Source organism: Phoenix dactylifera, unplaced genomic scaffold (assembly GCF_009389715.1).
Source record: "Phoenix dactylifera cultivar Barhee BC4 unplaced genomic scaffold, palm_55x_up_171113_PBpolish2nd_filt_p 000100F, whole genome shotgun sequence".
Classification (NCBI taxonomy): domain Eukaryota; kingdom Viridiplantae; phylum Streptophyta; class Magnoliopsida; order Arecales; family Arecaceae; genus Phoenix; species Phoenix dactylifera.
Window position 1 is genome coordinate 500,715 of NW_024067682.1, and position 20,960 is coordinate 521,674.

A 20,960-nucleotide genomic window follows, 5' to 3' on the forward strand; every position below is an offset into this window, starting at 1 on the left:
TTTGAGTAATTATAAATTAAAAAAGAGATAAAAAGAGGGCAATCTAAAATGAAACTAAGTGTGCCCGCCGCCCCGTCCAAATCTCTTCGATAGCCCAAATCCCAATTGCTCTCAAGAAAACCCAAATCCCTTCTTCTCATTCCCAAATCTCATAGCGTCAGCCATAGGATAAGTTCTTTATCTTCCTTCATAACGTAATCACATACAATCGCCCTGATTTTCTTGTCTGCACATCCAACTGAGCTCCATCAAATTCCGTAAACTTCGCCATGAGATCTTTTATGAAAGTATACCTGCGATCCAAAATTGAAGCTTATGGGAGCCGTTGATAGCAAGAACCAGAAAGCAAATACAGGGAGCAAATATAGAAAGCAGATATTGATTTCTGTCCATATTATTTTATATATAAGCTCTTTTTCACTTTCTTCTTGATTGTCACTTGATTTTTAGAGGAACTATGTTATTTGATCGTAATTAGATGTACTACTGATTTTGTGAAAATGGTTACATAAGAGCTAAATTTTATGATGGAGTTAAATGGTCCCTTGAGTTTATATTTATACAGTTAGAGTATTATAGTAATAATGAGATGGGATGCCTTTGTATAAAATGTGGCAACAAGAAATTCCTTTAACCCACCGCTCACTGGCGGCGAAGCCACCAGGATCAACACCGACGGCCTCCTGAACCGTTGGATCGAAATCGAACGGAAAAACAGAATACAACTTACGCCTCTTCGGTATATAAGGCGGCAACGCGGGCGCAGCCTCCTTCGCATTGTTCGCACTCCAGCGGCAGAACAAACCCTCCCTGATCTGTTCGCGAGGGGAGAGAGGCGAGCGGAGCGACCGAGGAAGAGACAGCGAGGGGAAGAGAAGGAGCGAGCGAGAACGGGAAAAGTGGCCGTTTTTCTCTCCTTTCGGGCATCGCCGCAGCGTCGTCTCCCCCCGATTCAGAGCGAGTTCAGGTATTTCCCCCCTTGTCTCCCCTCTCTGCCCCCGCCTCTCTTTCTCGATGTCGGTACTCGACATCAGGAAGAGCCCTAGAAAGTTTTGTTTCTTTTGTTGAACGATCGGATCAGGGCTTCTTTCTCTTCAGGTAATGAGGTGTGCTCAAAGCGCTGTGGGCCAATTTTGTTAATTTTTCTTTAGAATCCGGTGATTATTGTATCCAAGCATTCGATTGTCGGTTTGCTTGGGTTTTTCAAGACCACGTATAATTCGTTGTAGGCCTCAAATCATATCAAGAGGCTTGTTTTCTAATGCCCTCAGGCATCAAGATTGGAGCCTTTTCCTTGCAAGATCCCTAATAGCATATGTGATTCTTGAGTAGGGAGGGTCAGATAGGGTTTAGGTTTTCCCCCTCTCCTATTTTAAATTTCCACCTTTGTTTAGGGTTTAAGGGTTGAGTAGAGAGGGTCAGATAGGGTTTTGGTTTTCTCCCTTCCCTATTTTAAATTTTCACCTTTGTTTAGGGTTTAGGGCTTTTATTGATCTTGCATCGAAGTTGGAACTTTGCATTTGTCTCCTGCTGTATCAGGGCAAAACCAACATTTCCCTCAGCGCGTTTCTGTCTACGGAATCCATGAATGGCAGTGCCTTTCTCTGGGTGAAGGGTAAGCTCTTTCCCTCAACCTCTTGTTTATTTGTATGGACTTGGGAGTATCGGATTCTGATTTTTTAACTTGAACTTCTATCTCTCTGTATGAAAAAATTGTACGATCCATGTCTTATTTCGTTCTTATAGTCATACATATCAGTGCTGATATTAAACTAGTTATCTAGCCAACCTTAACCATCCGGCCATGACTTAAAAAAGTATTATGATCGAATGAACATTTTTTTTATTTTAGTTTTGGCATCAAAATCAAACATGGAGGATCACTAAAGTCAACTGAAAAATTGTTCCTGATAAGACACTGTAAGTTGCAACTTTTGGCTATTCAAAATTTTAACGGTCATATGAGTTGGGACATGCGTGTTACTGTAAGGTGGGTGTACTGTAAACCATTTGCTGTTCTTTTTCTTTCCCAACACCTTGTTTTCTCTTCAAATATACATTTCAGTCAATTGTTTTTTCAGTATCATTTTTTATTAAGGAAAATAGCAATATTTACCTACATATTATGAAAGCCATGTGTAACAAGAAACGTAGGTGCAAGGGTGTAAACTGGAGGAAGTGAGTTCATTGTTTAGGTTGTTTATATAATAACCCCAAGTGGTTATTCCTTTAAAATTGTCTTTTGGATTATCAGAGCATCGGGCTTTGTGGGCTAATGCAGTATTCATCAACAAGATCATCAGGGTTATATTAAGTCAGCTGCTGCCTTGTTTGCTTTGCAATGCTAGAAATTTATTGAAGAACAAAAAATTATCTTTACATTGCAGGTGCATCTATCTACACATGTAAACAAGTGTGCCTATTTATAATGAACATAATGTGCAAGACTATTCTAAATTTTTTGGCATATTAAGTCGTCTTTAGTTGGGTAAATTTTTTAGCTGCATCATGAATCACGAATGCATGTATAGTCTTCCTGAAAGATCCTTGTCTCTATTTTCTAAGGGCTGTAGGAGACAAGCCTCTTAAATCGTGTTTTGTTCCCTAAGAGGGATTTTTGTATCCTATATATTTTTAATATTCACCGGTGAAGATGGCTTTAGAATTGACATCAAATACAAAAAAAACTCTAAAAAGCATTCTCCTATCAAGCAATATGTTACAATGAGAGAATTCTATACTTATATATTGCAAAATGAATAAGGGTAAAACATTAATAAGAGGAGGGCCTTTATTCCAACGGTATATAGCTAATTCTTTTTCATGTATTGAAGACAAAAGGCTTAATTATATCAGAAGGATTTTAGATCTGAAATTTATAATGGTATTAAAGATGCAGATGTAAGAGGTGATATTAATGGTAATACAATGGGTAAAAAAATTATATTGCCGTCAAATTTTACTAGAAGTCTCAGGTATATGATTCAGAATTATCAAGATGCCATTATTATTTGTAGATAGTGGGGACATCCAGATTTATTTATCACGTTTACCTGTAATGCCTAATGGCTAGAAATTCAATATGCACTAAACCTCATACCTGGTCAAAAACTGGAAGATAGATTTGATACTGTTAGCAGAATTTTTAAAATGAAGTTTGAAGAATTGATACTGGATATCACAAAAGAAACATTTTAAGAAAACTATTGTAGGTGTAATTCCATTTCTTTTGATTATTATATTCTAAGTACTTATTTAATGATCTTGACACAAATGTTCTCTAATACATTTAGCATTTTTTTTATGTTTATAGCTTTATACAAAAATAGAGCTTCAAAAATGCAGTTTACCGTATATTAATTTGGTTACATCAAGAATATAAGAGTCCAACAACAATAGATGTAGATTCTATAATTGTGCAGGACCAAATGAAAAAAATGAGCCTATGGGATAATATGTGTTACAAAATTTATGATGCATGGTCTATGTGGATCAATGAATCCCATATCGCCATGTATTAAAGGACATTGCTCAGAATATTTTCCAAAGAAATTTCAGAATGAAACTACAATCGATGAAAATGGCTTTGCTATTTACAAAAGAAGAAACAATAGATGTTAGGCTACCAAAAATATATTGAGTTTGATAATAGATTTGTTGTTCCTCATAACTTAGATTTGGTTGTGTGGTGCCCAGCACGTATTAATATCGAATGGTGCAACAAATAAAAAAAAATTAAATATTTATTTAAACATGCGAGTAAAAGCTCTAATAGAACAAGAGTTGTTATAATAGAGAATATGGTAATCAACAATAATATTGGAGAAGAACAGTATGAAGAAATTGATGAAATAAAAACATATTTAGATTATAACTATTTGTCAGCATATAAATCGGTGTGGAGATTATTTCAACTAGATATACATTTCGGAGAATCAATAGTTGAGCGATTGGTTGTTCATCTCCTGTGCATGAACATAGTTATACTTGTCATGAAAATCAAAATTGTTATCCATGACGCAAAGAAGAAATATAGAAAAACAATGTTCACTAAATGGTTGCGGACTAATGAAATTTTTGAAGATACACCTGTTTTAACTTATCAAGGTCCACAATCTCAGTATCGGGTACGATATCGGTGTGTTACTAGTCGAGTACAATATAGTTGGTATGGTATGATATGCATCCTATATTGAGACCTCTTTTTCTTACTTTTTATCACAGTACTGGCAGAAACCGAGTAGTACAAGTCGGTATGGGTCTGTACGGTAGAATACGACCTTAGTTTGGGCCAATATCGATCAACACGGGTCAGTTCGGGTTGATACCGGTTGGTTTGAGTTGGTACGGATTAGCATGGGGCCTGTACCGACATGATTGATGCTAGGTTGGCACAAGGAATGGAGAATTGACAGGATTGTGTACAAAGGGATGGCGTTGGAGTGGGATGATGTACATTGACCTTGTTGCAAGGTGGTACTACAAGGTAGGATCCAGAATGGAGCTGCTATTATGTTGATTTAGAGGAGGTGGAGGGGAGAGAGGATGTAGATACTAAGAGCTCGTTTGGTTCGCGGAAAAAGAAGGAAAAAAAGTGTGGTCAACGGAAAAGTAATGAGATGCCTCTCGTTTGGTTGGAGTTTTCAAAAGAGAGAGACGAAAAAGTTGTATTTCCATAGGAATATGATTTCCACATTTTATGGAAGTCTTTTCTATGAGAATTATAGAAAAGTTACTTTTCCATGATCTGGATATCACTTCATTTTTATTTTTTTTCAAAAAGGCCCTTCAGCATTAAAGAGGCATTAAAGACCTAATTTTTATTAAAGGTATAATAGAAATTATACATAATTTTTTCAGAAAAGTGGATTGTCAACCAAGCATAAGTACTCTGAAAATCTGTTACTTTTCCATGGTCAATCAAACATACCAAAAGTACTTTTTCATGCATCCTTTTCCTAAAAATTTGCATTCCAGAAATCATATTCCTAGGAGGAAAAATGCTTCCCGCGAACCAAACGAACCTTAAAGGTGGAGGTGGGTGCAACGTGCAAGTGAGAGCAAGATAAAAATATGCTGGTGCCAGGGTCTGCTAAACCGGTCGGAACCGACCGGTTCAGGCTGTACCGTACCGGTACTAGCCAGCACTGGTACTAGATAGCATCGGTACGGTACAACCATAGAATTCAGTTCCGAGCCTAGCATCAGTGCGGTACAATCATAAAATTCGGTTCCGACCTCTTTAGGATTGGAACCGAACGGCTCCTTGCCCGTACCGGTGCGAACCGGTACAAGCCCGGTACCAGCATCGGGGAAGAAGAAGAGGAAGAAGAGGGAAGAAGAGGAAGAAAGAAGAGGAAGAAGAAGAGGAAGCTGAAGACGAAGAGGAGAAGAAGAAGAAGAGAAGAAGCCTGGGTCTCGGGCCAATCTCCTCCCTCAGGCCAACGAGGATCACCGGTCTTGCTCGTGGTTCTGGCCCCTTCTTTACTCGCGGGACAAGGGGGAAAGAGAGGAGAAGAGAGGAGGAGAGAGGGGAAGAAAGGAGAGGAAGAGAGTTTGGGAAGGAGGAAGAAGGGAAGGGAAAAAAAAGAAGAAAAACTCCGCTCGCGCTCGCACACGATTCCACGCGCAGGGCACGAGCCCACGTGGCACCGCGCATGAGCGCGAGCCCACGCGGCACCGTGTGGGCATTTAATGCCACTCTGTGGCTAATACGCGGACGCACACGTCGCATTTTTTTTTTTTTTTGCAGTTGGCCGGTTCGGTACGGGTTCCAGCCGGTACCGAACTGGTACCAAACCGGTACCGGTGGGGACCAGTACCGGTTCGATCGGTTCTACGTACCTTGGCTGGTGCTGAGCACGATAGTCATATTTTTTTCATATAGTGATAATAAACTTCCATTAAATTGAGATGTGACTTTCCAAAGTTTGAAGTGTTTATGCAGAAGGGTTATTGCCATTTCTTAATAACTAGGCAGCGGGGGCAGGGGATTGTAGGGGTATTACTGAAAAAAAAATGAATTTTTGGAAGGTATATGCAGCCTTTTCAAGCTTCATGGAACGACACGATCATCTAGCCTTTTCCCAATTATTTAGGGCCAGATTCAAACTTATTGGGTATTTATTCCTTGAAGTTTATTGGGTTTTTATTCCTTAAAACTTCAAAGAATAAATACTAATAAGCTACTTTTACATGGTTATGTGTGGAAGAAATCCTATTCAACTTGTGACTTAATTCATTCTTTTCCAGACCAATATATGCAGGCTCTAACTTTCTAGTTTTCAAACTACTGTGGTTCAGGTCTCATGGCTTTCAGGCTGAAAGTTCAGCATAGCATCTGGGTAGATTTAAGCTGTTCTCCCATGCATTCGAGATATTACAGTTCTAAAGTAGATTGGAAAAAACTTCGGCCTATGATTCTCAAGAGAATTCAAAACAGGGCTAAAGATTATCCTGTGAAAAGCATGATTCCTGTGGCAAATGAAGTCCTTAAGGCCAGAGAACTTTTAACAAAAGGTGTTTCTGCTCTCCTCCAAGTAATTGCGATCAAGTCATGCAAGTAAGCAACATATTATTGTTTTCCATGTCATCTTCATTCTTCTGTTGGTTGGTTTTAAATTTCAAATTCGAATACACTGCTCGATTCTCAAATTCCTAATCTGTTTTACCTACATTTTTCATAATCTGATATGCAAAATTACATTGTGAATATTTAGAAAAATTAAGATCGAAGGTTATGGACATGCCAACTAGGTTTCACATGAATTATAGATGGATCAACTAGGTCTATGGGTAACCGTCCAAGTGAACACTGCATTGATCAAACCAATATTGAAGATTGATTTTCATTAATTTTCAGGAGTTGGTTGAGATTTTAGCGATGTTCATTGGCACTGGTGGAGCCAGGATTTACTTAGGGGAGGTTGGGGAAAAACAAATTACAAAGAAGATCATAATTTGTGCTTTATTGTGATTAGAAGATTACATTTTAGTTACTGAAATAATAATCAAGAAGCTGCAAAATCCCTCGAGCCATACATCATATTGGGCAGAACACCCTACCACCGAAAAAAAAGAAAATAGAAAGAAAGCAAACAAAAGAAGTGTGTACATTAAATTACTGTTAGTGCATTAATTTGAACTATGAGAAACTAAATTGAGTTAATAGTGCATTGAAACAGATGAAAGCTTCAAAAACCAATTCCTAAGACAGAATTGCAGCATTTAATATTTGTGTCTCAATCATGTCTTTCTCATGACTCCTTTTTTTTTTTTTTGAACATGTATGTAACTTATCAGCTAGGAAGATCTACAATTGATTGAGCCATCTGTATGAGCTATGAGTGGTTCTAATCTAAATGATTGAGCACATAGTTATTACAGGCTGTTGTGTAGGCACCTAGGCTACTGCCTGGGCGATAGATTGGCCTCTTAACTCATACATATGCAAGAATTTATCCCATCTCGAACTCTCTCATCATATATAGTGACATGTTATATGTGATTCTAACACACTATCAGTTGTAGAATTTCCTTGCAGATCTCTCTAAACGTAATTCCTTTCAAAAAAATTCCCTAGAAATCTCCATGCACAAAAAAAATTGAACTTCTTCATTCAGCTAACGGAGCATGTCCCAATCCAAACTAATTTCTGATTTCTTTTCATAAGAGACCCATTATTCACAGGTTATACACATTACTAAGGTATTCATCTTGGCTGGGATTTCAGCCAAGGTTTGGTATCAGCCACTGATATAGCGTAGTATGGTTCGGTCTTGAGTCACTTTGCTTTTATGTCCATGGGGATTAGATAATCTAACAAGAAATCCAGTAGCTATGTGGCAAATTAGGGGCATCATCTACTTCTGTTTTTATGTCTGGACAAGAATCATGTTCTATGATGGTTGTTTTATGTCAAAATTTTAAACAAAGAATAGCAAACATGCTATAGTTTATCGAATTCAGGACATGAAAAAGATTGAAGCCTGAGTGAGCTTAGAGAGTCTAGAGTCTAAACTCTAGAGAGGTTGCTTGTGTTTGATAGATTTCTTCTTTAATGAATATTGCAACAGATTTCCAACACTACAACCTCTTCCTTCCTTGTTGAAAGACAATGTAAATCCAGTTCATCCCCTTAGAGAGCCCTTGAACAACCGTTGTGTCTCTTAACCAACAACACAGAGTACGGAATCTCTTGCATATCTCTCTCTCTCTCTCTCTCTCTCTCTCTCTCGCGCGCGCGCACTTGCAGTGGAGAGCAAGTTTTTAATCAGCAAAAACCTTCACAAAGACTCGGTTTTAGCCCTCTCAAAACTGGGGTGCCACAACAATTGGAGCAAATGGTCAGTTGGGCAGCTTGTTGGCTTTGATAAATTTGGATCAGGGTTTGCTGAACCGGCCTGTACTGGCCGGTTCAGTACGGGCCAGTTCAGCCCGTACTATACTGGTACTGCCTGTCACCGGTACGGTATAGCCTTTGAAAACGGTTCGCACCGGGAGGGAAGAAGAAGAGGAAAGAAGAGGAAGAAAGAGGAAGAAAGAAGAGGAAGAAGAAGAGAAAGAGGAGAAGAAGAGAAGAAGAGTACCGGTTCGCAGTTCGCACCTAGCCTTGGGCCGACCCCCTCTCGAGCACCCCGACGACGACGACGAAAGAGTGGAGAAGAGAGAAGAAAGGAGAGAAGGTTCGAGAAGGAAGAGAAGAAAAAAATAAGGTCCGCGCACGGTATCCGCACTGCGCGCGTTTCCCCGTGCTGGGAATTGCGGCCTCGCGGGGCAGCGTGCGCAGTTCCCGGCGCTCACGCAGGGCAGCTCACATGGGCCATTTAATGCCACTCTGTGGAATTTAACGTGGGTGCGCGCGTGCGTTGCGCTGTTTTTTTTGGTCCACGGTTGGCCGGTTCGGTACCGTTCTGACTGGTACCGGTCTCTACCAGTATATCAGTACAGTCGGTGCGGCGGATCTTGATTTGGATCTTTGTTGTATCAGTCAGGTAGCAAGAAATGTTTCGTAGAATGCTCAAGTAAATAGAAGGTACTAATTTAATGGTTCTAGTTAATTGATATATCATAAGATAGGTGGCAGTTCATTGTCATGTTAGCAAATGTGATGTCCGCTGATCATGACCACCATGTCATTGGGTGTTGGCAACAATAAGTCAGTCTATGTTTCAAGGTTTAAGATCTTCTTTTCGAGAAGCCCACCAGCATGATAATCACCTAGGTCATAATACCTAGTGATGCACCATCCAAGATTTGAATCCAGAACCTTTGGTTGCTAGGCAAAAAGTTATGACTACTAAGACAAACCTAGTTTATTAAGGTTTGAGATCTAAAACTAAATTGCTACAAAAAATGTAAGCAATTTTTTTTTATGAGAATGGAAAGCAACAATTGGATTTTGGTAATCATGACTTTGGGTTAGATTCTCCTTCAGTCGTGCTGAATCGACATGTTTTTGGTTGGCGGGGTTCTTCGGATACATTAGGAAGGCCTAAGAAACTTCTCAGGCCTTCCCAAACTTTCTTTAAAAGCAAAAGAAGAGAGAGGGGAGGGAGACCGGTTCGGAACCCGTTTGACTTGATGCGAACTCTAGTTCGCATCGAGTCCGCATGGAACCAGCTTGTTCGCATTGAGTCCGTGTGGTTTAGGACTGGTTCTGGGCCGGTTCCAGACCAGTTCCAGCCGATTCGAAGCCTATTCTGAAAAATATGGATGAACCGACCCAGTGGCACCAGGTTGGCTTGGTACGGGTTGAATTGGACGGTTCGGTCTGGTTCGGCAAACACTGCTTTTTTCCTTTAGAAAGAGAAGCAATAAGTATCTTCAAAGAATACTAATTGCATGACCACCGTGCTAGGGAACCGACATTAGAAAGTAGGGGGGACAAAAAATGATCCGACTCGAGAAATCCATCCCGGCTTTTGATCCTATTTGGGTCGGGTTTAGGTTGAGAGTCATTTAGCTAGGATCGATATGGGTGAGGTGAACTTTAAATGGGTTGGGTATGGGTCAAAGCTTTGACCTAAGGTTTGCCAAACCAGTACCAAAGATTATACTAGTGGCCGTTCTAAGGTTTATTGAAAACAAGAAAAGGGAGGAGGAGAGAGGAAGAGAGAGAGGGAGGGAGAGAGGAAAAGGGGGATGGCCGAAGGCTAAACCCTAACCTTAACCCTAGTGAAGTGAGAGAGAGAGAGAGGGAGGGGAAGGGCTGAGGGCTAAACCCTAACCCTAGTAGAGCTCGAGTGAGGGAGGAAGGGAGGAACATACCGACAGGAGGAACTTGAGTAGTGCCCGGCATCTGAGAGGGATCAAATCATGGGGGGGGGGGGTGGTCAAACCATCACAAGCGCTCTATGGTGTTTAATAAGCAAACTGGTGGTGGTTTTATAAGCGAACGGAGGGGTAGGGAAGGGCCTTTATAACCGAACCCACCCAACTAACTGAGCCGTACTGATTTGGAGTCATTTTGGATCGATACAGGCCAAACCGTTTGATTCAAGTCGGTTCAGGAATCACTGCTTTTACCCGACTTGGGTCATGAGGGTAAAAATCACTTGGTCAAAATAGTTTAGGTTGGGTTGATTTATGATGCTGGATAAGAGCTTGTTGAGTTATTGGTCTTTTTCTTGATAATAATTGTTTAAATCATTTTTGAGAATTAGCTAGTAAGAATTGTAGATATTGAGTTTGATAGGTTAGCTTAGGTTCATTAAGGATCAAGTCTTACAAAAATAGATTAGACTACAGTCCAATGGGTGACCCAAATTGACCCATTGGTGAATATGGGTCAAGAGATCTTGAGAGGGGTTATGTATGGGTGAAGGTTTTGTATGTTGTTCTTACATGAACTGACTCGAACCTGATCCTACCTGACCCATTGCCCTTACTACAAAGTTTCAAGCAACCTATACCACACTGGTCTGAAATCCTGTGGTTACCCAAAATCATAGGAAACTTGTATAATTCTAAAATTTGCAAAAAATGCAGATATTGTGGTGTAGATTATTCAACACATACTCCCTAACTTTATGAACAATAACAAAGAGAGAAAATTAGCAAGTCTCTCTTGAATGCCCAGTAATAGTGTCATGTTTACTTATGATAGTGCACTCTTCTTCAGGAAAAGAAAAGGGAAAAAGGAAAGTTCTGATAGAAGATGATAACCTAAACGACAGAAGCAACCAATCTGACTCTGTGGAGACTTCCAACCTTGGATTATTCAGTACATATTCTCTCATCATGACAGCTAATCCAATTATCTCATCCATCCTTTTTTTTTGCATTTAACTTTAGATTGGAATTCCCATCTAATAACCTTAATGTCCAGCAAATTAAGCAATAAATGATACTCCAAATTCCTTCAATTTATCGCCCATTTTCTCCCTTCAGCACTAAGTTATTTGTTTCTTGGTTCTGAATTTCAAACCATTCCTGTGTGTAGTATCAGAGACCTGGTGCAAGACTTACGTAAGATGCTTATTATATAAGTTTGATTGTTGACACAAGGATGACCATGCATGTCTTACTTTACAAGAACTTAAGCACAGCATCCTAGTGACTTCTATAGCAAAAGGAAAAGGATTGTCGGGTTGTATCTCCTGATGCTATATTAGTTGTAAGCACTTCATTACATTCCATTAACCTAGACAAAAAACGAGAATTCATAAGCACAAATTAGATTAACATTTTGATGTGGACTGTTGCACAAGGAATGCAGGAAAAGAATAAGACTGCGCTTTACTAATCAATAACAGCTACCTAGAATATGAAACAACCAACCTATACCTCCAAAACATGCAGCCACCCTTTCGTTGAAGGCCACCTTGGAACTAACAGGACATAATCTATAAGTTAAAACAACATACACACACTGACAGATCCCAACCAAAACAACAACTTTTTGCACAGTAAAGACAAAAATTACTATGACCATTATGCATTGTCCATATGACACTTTCTATTTGAAATCCAAATACACTGGTTATTATTTGGAAATTTTTAAACAAGTAGCCAATGATTGATGGAATAAACAGTGTTTCTGATGATGATACCTGTCTTCATTGTCCAGCTGGACATATTTCTATCAACATTACTGAAACTTTCAGTTCATGGAGTTGTTGATTTGATCACGCTAGTGCTCGTCTCCTACTAATGCTCGTTTCCTACCCTTTTCCATTACAGATGTTGTCACTAAAAGAGATCATTTTTTCACTTGCATTATCTCTTACTAGATTAGAACCTAAGGTAGCAAAAATATATCATTACAATCGCCATCCTTTGTAGTCTTACAAGCTTCAAATTGATATCCTCATATTCCCAATTCATATTATATGTAAGAACTGCTTTTACTGCCCGACTGATTCATATGATAAAGCTAATGTTATAAAAGTCTTCCCATATGTACCTACCCTTGTCATCCAATTCAACAGTTATACCCAACTATACTTCTGATTACTCAAACAATATAATCAATATAGCAAACATGATGGGAGAAAAGGATACACCAAAACTCAATTGAGATTTGAAAAGCATCCATTCGATTTACATTAGGAAAAAATGGTCAATGTGATCAGAATCATCAAGGCATGAACTGAAACATTGGAGAAAAATCTTTTCAAAGACAATCTAGCAAAGACTATGACACGAGGAATATAGAAGTTTGATGGCTCATTTGTGTTCCTTGACTTAGGCCCAAGGATTTGTAGTGGAAGAGCGCTCTGATTTGAGGATGTTGTGAGAGAATTTGTTGCCACTGGACACCTGGGACTTGTCAGGCCCAAAGCGCCACAGCCTGAACTGAACCACATAACAGGACGGAGAGACAAGATAGATTGAGGTAGAGAGGATTGAGAAACTCTTCTGGGCTGTGGTTATGTGGACCACTGCCTGAGGTGGAAAGCGGAGAAAATGGGAGGAGACGAGAGAAAGATGGAAGGGAATGGGGTGGGAGTGGTGTCATTGGGAGGCAGAGAGGGTTATATATGTTCTTCTGTCAGGCAACAAGGCTGCTGGAGGTAGAAAAGTATCTTAAATGCATTTTATGACAAGGTTAGGTCTAGGTTGGTGAAGAGGGCCAATAGGTTTTGGTTGTTCTGTTGGGAGAATAAGTTATGACCAGGATGAGATAAATCACCTTTTAGGTGATACGTACTATCCATGAATAAGAGGTTATTTTGGGATTGCCATGTTCTCTGATGTAAAGAATCTTAAAGGCAATTTCACATCTAAAAATGGAATGTTACTATAAATAGAACAATCTGTTTAGAAATAGGTTATATAAGCTCATATCCTTGCATCCAAACAGGCCCTTACGATTTGGATTCAGTCCAATAGAGATAATGAATCCTCCACCAGACCACATTGTTTGTTTCATGGTAGTCTTCACTCCATATGAGCTCTGCAATGTATGTTTCTTGAAACAATGCTGGCATTTCAGAATTAAGGTCAGCCAAATGGGGATCATAAACCATTCGACAAATTCATACAATTTTTTCACTTTCATGCCTTATCCTAAGTTCATAGCGACCTTCGGATTCTTAATGCTATTATCTAGGTATGCTTTGTTTAATTCCTTCTCCTATACTTGTTAGCCCTTCTCTTGTTTGTTTCAATGACAAAATGGTTACTGACTAATTGGGCGCCCATACTTTTGAGGGTTTATCGTGAATCCTTACTATGTTGTTTGAAGAGATTCTAAACAACCCTTTGCTCCTTTGGAGACTTTGATATGATGTTGAAAGTTATGCCTTTGTTTATTCTGGCATTTTTTTGTGATACTCATAATTAGCAACATCTACTGTTTGCTTATCAGTGTGTAGGTGCATTAATTTTAATCAGCTTTATTAATGGTGACCAAGATGTTGCAAGAGCATCCAAGCATAAACTACATGGGCTAGTATTTGTGAAAATATTTGTTAAAATGGAAGGAGGCATGCCCTGAATGCTATGAATGAAACAAACTTTGATAAATAGTAATGCAGATGATGAAATTGCACCCATTGAAGAAAACATCCCTGTTGGTAGTTTAGCATCAATTGTGTTCCTTAATTGTAGGCATTTCATATTTGTGAGAAGAACCTATGGACATGGTAAACAAATATCTACACATTCTGCCAACATAAACCTATGTTCTTTTTGCCCTTGTTAGAAATGACTTGAAGAGGTAGTTGAACTTCAATGTTGATTCTTTGTTTTCTTGGCCATTTTTCACATGTTGGGTTATAGCATGTGCAAGTTTCTGAAGATTGAACCTTCCTATGGTCTGTCTTATGGCTGATGGTTTGACTGCTATCTCATGATAGGACTGATGTACTCAGAAACCTCATAAAATCTTCTCCATATCATCTGAGGACTCAAAGCATGTCACCTTAATGTTCAAACCATTTCCCCTTAAATAAATTAGATAAGGTGGTATGTCCACAAAACACCATGTATATTCATTATATTTGTCTCTTTATGCTTTTATAGAATTGTATCGCTATTATGCTCAATTGTTCATTTTGATAATGATTTTCTTACAGGTATTGTCCTGAAGTGTATATTGGTGACACGGGGCATCAAATCAATTCTTGCTATGGCTACAAGCGCATTATCAAAGACCGTCCACACCGTTGGGTTGATGGCCACTTAAATGACATCCTTGCCCCGGTGGAGGCCTTCCACCTCCAAAACATGTTCCAGAGCATCATAAAGCATGACCAGAGATTTGATTTTGATCGTGTCCCTGCTGTTGTTGAGCTATGCTATCAAGCAGGTGCCGATGTGTCTGACGATGCTCTGTATAACCATATCCCAGTATCAAATTCTAGCAAAGGTGATGACGGTGTGACATTCTCTGGATCATCAGAAGAGCTGAGTTTGGTAGCTCAGAGAACTTTGGACGCCTGGGAAAGGCTCAGAATTGGAGTGCAGAAGCTGTTGCTGGTATACCCAGCAAAAGTCTGCGAGCACTGTTCGGAAGTTCATGTTGGGCCGTCAGGGCACAAGGCTAGGCTTTGTGGTGTTTTTAAATTTGAGAGCTGGAGGGGGTCCCATATGTGGAAGAAGGCAGAGGTAGATGACCTCATGCCTCCAACTATGGTGTGGCACCGGCGGCCTCATGATCCACCTGTTCTTGTGGACGGTGGGCGTGGTTTTTATGGGCATGCACCAGCTGTTGTGGAGCTTTGCATGCAGGCAGGTGCAAGAGTGCCATCTAAATACTTTTGTATGATGAAGGTGCATGGACTAACAGCCAATTGAGCTATAGAAGAGGTTGATTGGTTGAAAACTTACTTCAAAGTTGGAACTTGCGTACCATGCATTTGATGCAGTCTTGCAGAACGAAAAATATGGAGAACTTTGAATATATATGGAGAGTCTCGTCCAAGGGGCCAAGAAAGCATCTTTAGGCAATTTGTCATTGCTGTATAGATGTTTAAACTTTCAAGAATGATCTGGAAATCATAGTGCAGGAAGTTCACTCAATGTTATCATTGGGCAAGAGAAACTGTCTACCGGAGGGTGTAGGATTGGGTTTGATTGAAAATGTTAATGACCATTGGACTTTTTTCAAATAGTTAGCAAGAGAGCTGAATAGGCTAAATCCGGGATTCATTGACATTGTAAGTTTTGCTGTCTAGTGTATCCGTTAGAGAGATGTATCATTGATATGTTGAAAGAGCATGAAGGGAAAAAAAATTACTTATTGCTTTGAGAAACATTTATGCTGCTTTATGTTTTTCCGATTAAAAACAAATCAACAGTTTTTTTGTTTCCCCAAGAAACTTTCTGGACTTTGCCCTTTTCTTGATGTACTCGTGGTTTCATGTTTAGTTTTTGGTGTGCCAGAAGTTCATATGATGATGTGAAAGTCAATAAGATCCCCTTCTAGAATGTAGATTTTGGTATATGCTATTGTTCTGGCGGGGGATGATCCACATGCAATTAATATTTCTCAATGTTGTTGGAAAATATTCACAATAATTAGATACAGCTATGGTGTTGCTTATAATTTATGTCAAAATCTCTAAATGCTGTAGGTTTTGGTCAAAAAGCAGTTTTGGCAAAAGTCGCGTTTAAGTCAAAAGTTGTTACAGGTCAAAGTAGTTTTTTTGCTATAAAAGCGATTGACCGTTAAGATTCAAAAGCGGTTCTAAAGTTGTAAAAGTAGTTTTGCTATGCCTTTAAATGACAAAAGATTAAAAAGAACAAATGCCTAAAATAATTCTAAAAATTGTTTAGATAGATGGCAAACAAGGAATTACATGACATAATTTTTAGCAAATAGCTAATGTGAAAAAATAAAATAAATTAAATTAAATAATTATTAAGCACGTTTCATCCAAAAAAAAAAAAAAGGTTACACTAACATACTCATATACCTATTTATATATTAAAACATCATATATACTATCATGAGCCATGAAACTATTATCTTGTGCCATAATGTTTGATAAAGGTTTTTGTATAATATTCTCATGGCTAATATCGTCCACAATAAATGGCATATAGTCATCATTATTATCATCCTCATCAAACTCTTAATCATGCTTTCATGCTTTCTGATATATTTATAGATTGCCATGCTAGCAATAATAATTTTTGTTTGGTTATCCAGCTTATATGTAGACATTCGGCTAAGTATAGCCCCTCTATTTTTTCAAAATCCAAATGTATGCCTTATAATATTTCAGAGTGATGCATGAGATTGATTGAATACCTCATTTGGACCTTGTATTGATTGAATGCCACATCTAAATTGAGGAACATAAGACCTTTCTCCTTTATATGATCCCAAACACTCTTTCATGTTCAGATATCCCGAATCAACGATATAATATTTATCTACTCCAAAGAATGAATAATCCATGTCAAATAAAGAATTATTCATTTCACTCATAAAGTTTGTAATAGAATTTAAATTTGTTACACTGTAGAAAATTTAATTCTGGTCTTCACAAAGCTTCAATGAATATAAATGTATCATGAGCAATACTTTCCCACCCAGCCAATATAAATATAAAACACATATCAAACTCATATACAACCATAATATTCCATATGCGATAAATCTCCTCCCTATGTATGCAATTTGCTTATTCACAAATACCACCACACAAACATGTGTTCTGTCAATGGCACCAATACAATACTGCGCATTATATAATAAGCAAAAACACTAATAAATATGGAGAAATGTACAATTGAAGAATATAAGATTAGGGCATCATGTTGAATGCTTACTTTGATACATCAGCAAAATTGTGGTCCTTGTCGAATATATTTAGAAATGGTATCATTATAATCCATTGGTGGCCTTATCATACTAAATGTAAATTTCTTTGATGCTCAAAGAATTCTATAAAACTGTCTGCTAATAGTCTTATTGGAATGTTAAATTCATTTTTGAAAAAATCTATTACCAACTCCATGGCCCAAGGTCAGCAAAAAATAGCTATTGTTTTCTCAACACTCATTTCTCTGATACTTGTGAAACCATACTTATCCATAAATAGATTGCAAAGGTTTTGAAATATATGTGTCTCCATTCGCAATTGCTCATAGCATCTATTAACAAGTTCATGCAAAAATCTGTAACCTACATATATTCAATATATGAAGAATCGCTACATGGCTCCCTATAAATATACTTGAGAATATAATCGACACATCCTACTATACCGGCTAGTATAAGTGCATCAAGCTCAATATCACTTTCATTATTATCAGCTTCAATATCATCATCTAGTTGAAAAGAATCAACCTATTCATCTCCATCCATATTTACTATCATTAAATAAAAGTAAGCCCAAATCATGATCAATTAACAATATTTCCTAAAGAATATAAAAATAAAATTTTACAACAATAATTATTGAGATGCTTATAAAAATATGAAAATAACCATGCATCTGCCATAATATGATATACTACCATATCCACATTCTATAAAATTATAAGAACCTATTTTCAAGAATATAAAGATTCTCCAATCATCCATGCATAAAATAGTACTTTCAAAACTAACCAAATAAAAAATGTTGAAAATACAATATTTATCATACATTAAATATAATAAACTTATTCTAATAACAAATCCAACAAAGTCTTAAATAGTCAAATTTGCATTACAAAACTAAAAAGTTAAAATAATCTAAAACTAAGGGGTCACTGCAGGAAAAACTACCTTTTTCGACTTTTGGCTATCGACGCTAAGTAAAAGCGTCGGTAATTTTTGCTAAGCGCCAAAATTTGCCGACGCTTTTAGAAAGCGTCAGTAGGTCTGGCCTAAGACGACGCTTATAAGCGTCGCGAAAATTATAAGGCTAAAACGATGCTTATAAGCATCGTCAGAAGCCGTTGTGGGTAAAAGTCTAGCTTGAGCCGACACTTTTAAGCGTCAGCGGAAGCCCAAAAAGTCCCCACTCCCCAACCGAAGCCATTTTCCTTTTTTTTTTTCTTTTTTTCCTCCCAACGACGCTTTAGAAAGCGTCGTCGGAGGCCATTATCCCCCCTCCCCCCCCCTCGCTGCAAATTCCTAATCTCTTGCCTCCTGATCCCTAGCCCATCCAGCCGCCCCCCTCCCCTTCTCTCTCCGCCGCTCGCCCCCTCCCCCCTCCTATCTACAAATCCCTAACCCCCTACCTTCCGATCCCTCACCCCTCTAGCCGCCTCTCCTTACAAATCTCTAACCCCCTCTCGATTCTCGATCAGATCCCTTCTAAGAAGCGAAAGAGAGAGAGAGAGAGAGAGAGCGGCCATGCTTCATAGACAGTTCGATGGAGCTTCTTCCCTCTTCTTCGGCATCGGCTTCATGCCTTCTCAGGCCACCCAGGCCCCCGATCCCTCCTCCTTCTCCCCCGACAAGGTACCCATCGCCTCTCTCTCTCTCTGTAGAGATCGCAATCTTGATGTCTCGACCTCTGAATCCTTGTTCTCGATCGTGCTCTCAATCTCAGATTCGCGGGGCTCAGGGCGCCGTCCCGCTGACCGTGAAGCAGATCGCCGAAGCCTACTACGCCGGCGATGACAAGTCCATCCTTACCGTCAATAGCACTGAAGTCACCAACATTAACAATCCCTCCTCCTCCACCCTCCCCTCCCTTCTTCTTGGAAATCCCCGATCCCAATCCTAATTTCTTTTCTTGCTCTTGGTTTTGGTTAGGCGACTACTACAGGCCAGGCTATTGGGTCTGATCTTGAATAAGGTGGAGAGTGTCGCTGACATCTCCTTCACCCTTGATGATGGCACGGGCCGGATCGACATCAATAGATGGTGAGAAAATATATAAAAAAATATTTTTATATATATTTTTTTTAAAAAAAAAATTTATAACGACGCTTTAAAGTGTCGCTAAAAATAACCTTTAGCGACGCTTTTCAAACGCGTCAGCAATTTTTTTCCACCCCGACATAGCCGACGCTTTGAAAAGCGTTGGGAAGAAAATTACCGATGCTTATAAGCTCGGTAAAAGCCTTAAAAAGCATCTCCAAAGCCTCTTTTTCTTGTAGTGGGTTGGGCTAGTAGGTGGATGGTTATTCTTTTTATCATAAAATGTTGAGCCAAACAAGCTGGACGGTTGGATCCTATAACGCAATAAATCTCTATTGACATTCATGGCGTAAAAACAATCAAGTTCTTAGCAAAAAAGATCGCTCGCAGACTCAACTCTTGAAAGTGTGCCAACCAAGTTTAACACCTCCAGAATGCTACAACTAAAAGGATCATGTTTAATTGAGGTGGCCGTGCTACAACTCTCCACAACATCAACTAGTTGATTGTTGTCTTGTTCAAAGTAAAGTCTTTTGATACCCATTTGCTACCTTTTGGAGCTGTTCCTCTTGCCTCCCCTATTCTCTTTCAAGTTGGGATCATTGATGAAGTACCTGTATTATCGAGTCGGAAGCCACATTCTGTAATTTGGTGTATGCTTATGCCTATCATTATCTCCAACCTTGTCATAGCATTTTTTGATATCCCAAGTGTGACTCTAGAGCTCGGAGCCTAAGATCGCCTCCCGCTGGCTATTAGTCCATGTACAATTCATCAAGTCAAATCAATGTCCAAGCCCTTTCTCCTTGTATTTTGCTTAATTTGGATTTCTCTGCATGATATTAGAAATATCCAATAGTATAAACAATATAGCAAAATATATAAATCAAAAGATATTTATATATATGACTTAATTTTAATTCTCTTCGAGTTTGCTCTCTATAATCCTAACCTAATCCGGTTTCTTTATCCACTAAAACTTTCCAACTTTGCCACTCCTTCACATTAACCCAATGATTTTTCAATTGGATTTTATCATAGTTTTTCTTAGCCTCTTCATTAAACCTTTTCACCACCAATTTCCATCCATCCTTTGTCAAATGGGTACCAGGTCTGTATCCTGCCCTTACAAGTTTCTTGCAATGCTTAAAAAAATGGCATGATTTTTACTATCCTAGATTGTTTTCTTTCTAACCTCTTCTGCTCCTTACTATCGTCAATAGCTTTGCCTTTACCTTTTGTTGTCTTAGAACTTTATCCCTTCATTTCAAGTCTAATAAAATATTTCAAAATTCAACATCAATATAAAATATTGCAAATTTAACAGATGCATTCATATTCTACGTATGCATATAATGCCACTCATCTTTATGCAAGTCTGTCACCATTCATCCACAGAGCATTACCACATTTACAATAAAAAATATATCGCATAATTGATAAAAATAGTTCAACAATTTTATTGCGTAACGAAAATGTAGAACAATACAAACAATATTATTTTTTGCTATCAAATTAATCATGCTGTTACACAGAAGTCCTGCTGCATACTGAAAATACTTTGCAGTCCCTGAAATTCTAAGATGATAGGCCTTGACAATGTTCAGAGAATCAGAATTACTAAAATTAGCAGTTCAGCCTGTGGAAAACTGAAGCGAGGTCCCTGAGATGAACCAGAAACAGCAGAAGGGTCCCCGAAAACCCA

At 38.6% G+C, this 20,960-nt stretch overlaps 1 protein-coding gene across 3 annotated transcripts; it reads left to right on the forward strand.

Moving 5' to 3' along the window:
• Positions 1-757: 757 nt before the first annotated feature.
• On the forward strand, positions 758-15,763 carry LOC103696302 (APO protein 4, mitochondrial). 3 transcript variants are annotated; one of them, XM_039116532.1, is made up of 4 exons: positions 758-967; positions 1,475-1,615; positions 6,304-6,562; positions 14,523-15,763. In XM_039116532.1, exons 2-4 carry the CDS (start codon positions 1,585-1,587, stop codon positions 15,241-15,243), a joined length of 1,011 nt encoding a protein of 336 aa, XP_038972460.1. In that variant the 5' UTR covers positions 758-967; positions 1,475-1,584; the 3' UTR covers positions 15,244-15,763. The 3 variants fall into 3 exon arrangements, with proteins under 3 accessions (XP_038972460.1, XP_008776098.1, XP_008776099.1); XM_008777876.3 differs by having other exon boundaries at positions 769-967; positions 1,540-1,615; XM_008777877.3 differs by lacking the exon at positions 1,475-1,615 and having other exon boundaries at positions 777-967.
• The last annotated feature ends 5,197 nt before the right edge of the window (positions 15,764-20,960 follow it).

Bases quoted from the DNA above. Each gene is read 5' to 3' on its own strand.
- LOC103696302 (XM_039116532.1), top strand. From the start codon at position 1,585: ATGAATGGCAGTGCCTTTCTCTGGGTGAAGG. The intron at 1,616-6,303 runs GTAAGCTCTTTC...ACTGTGGTTCAG, and splicing joins TGCCTTTCTCTGGGTGAAGG to GTCTCATGGCTTTCAGGCTG. The intron at 6,563-14,522 runs GTAAGCAACATA...ATTTTCTTACAG, and splicing joins ATTGCGATCAAGTCATGCAA to GTATTGTCCTGAAGTGTATA.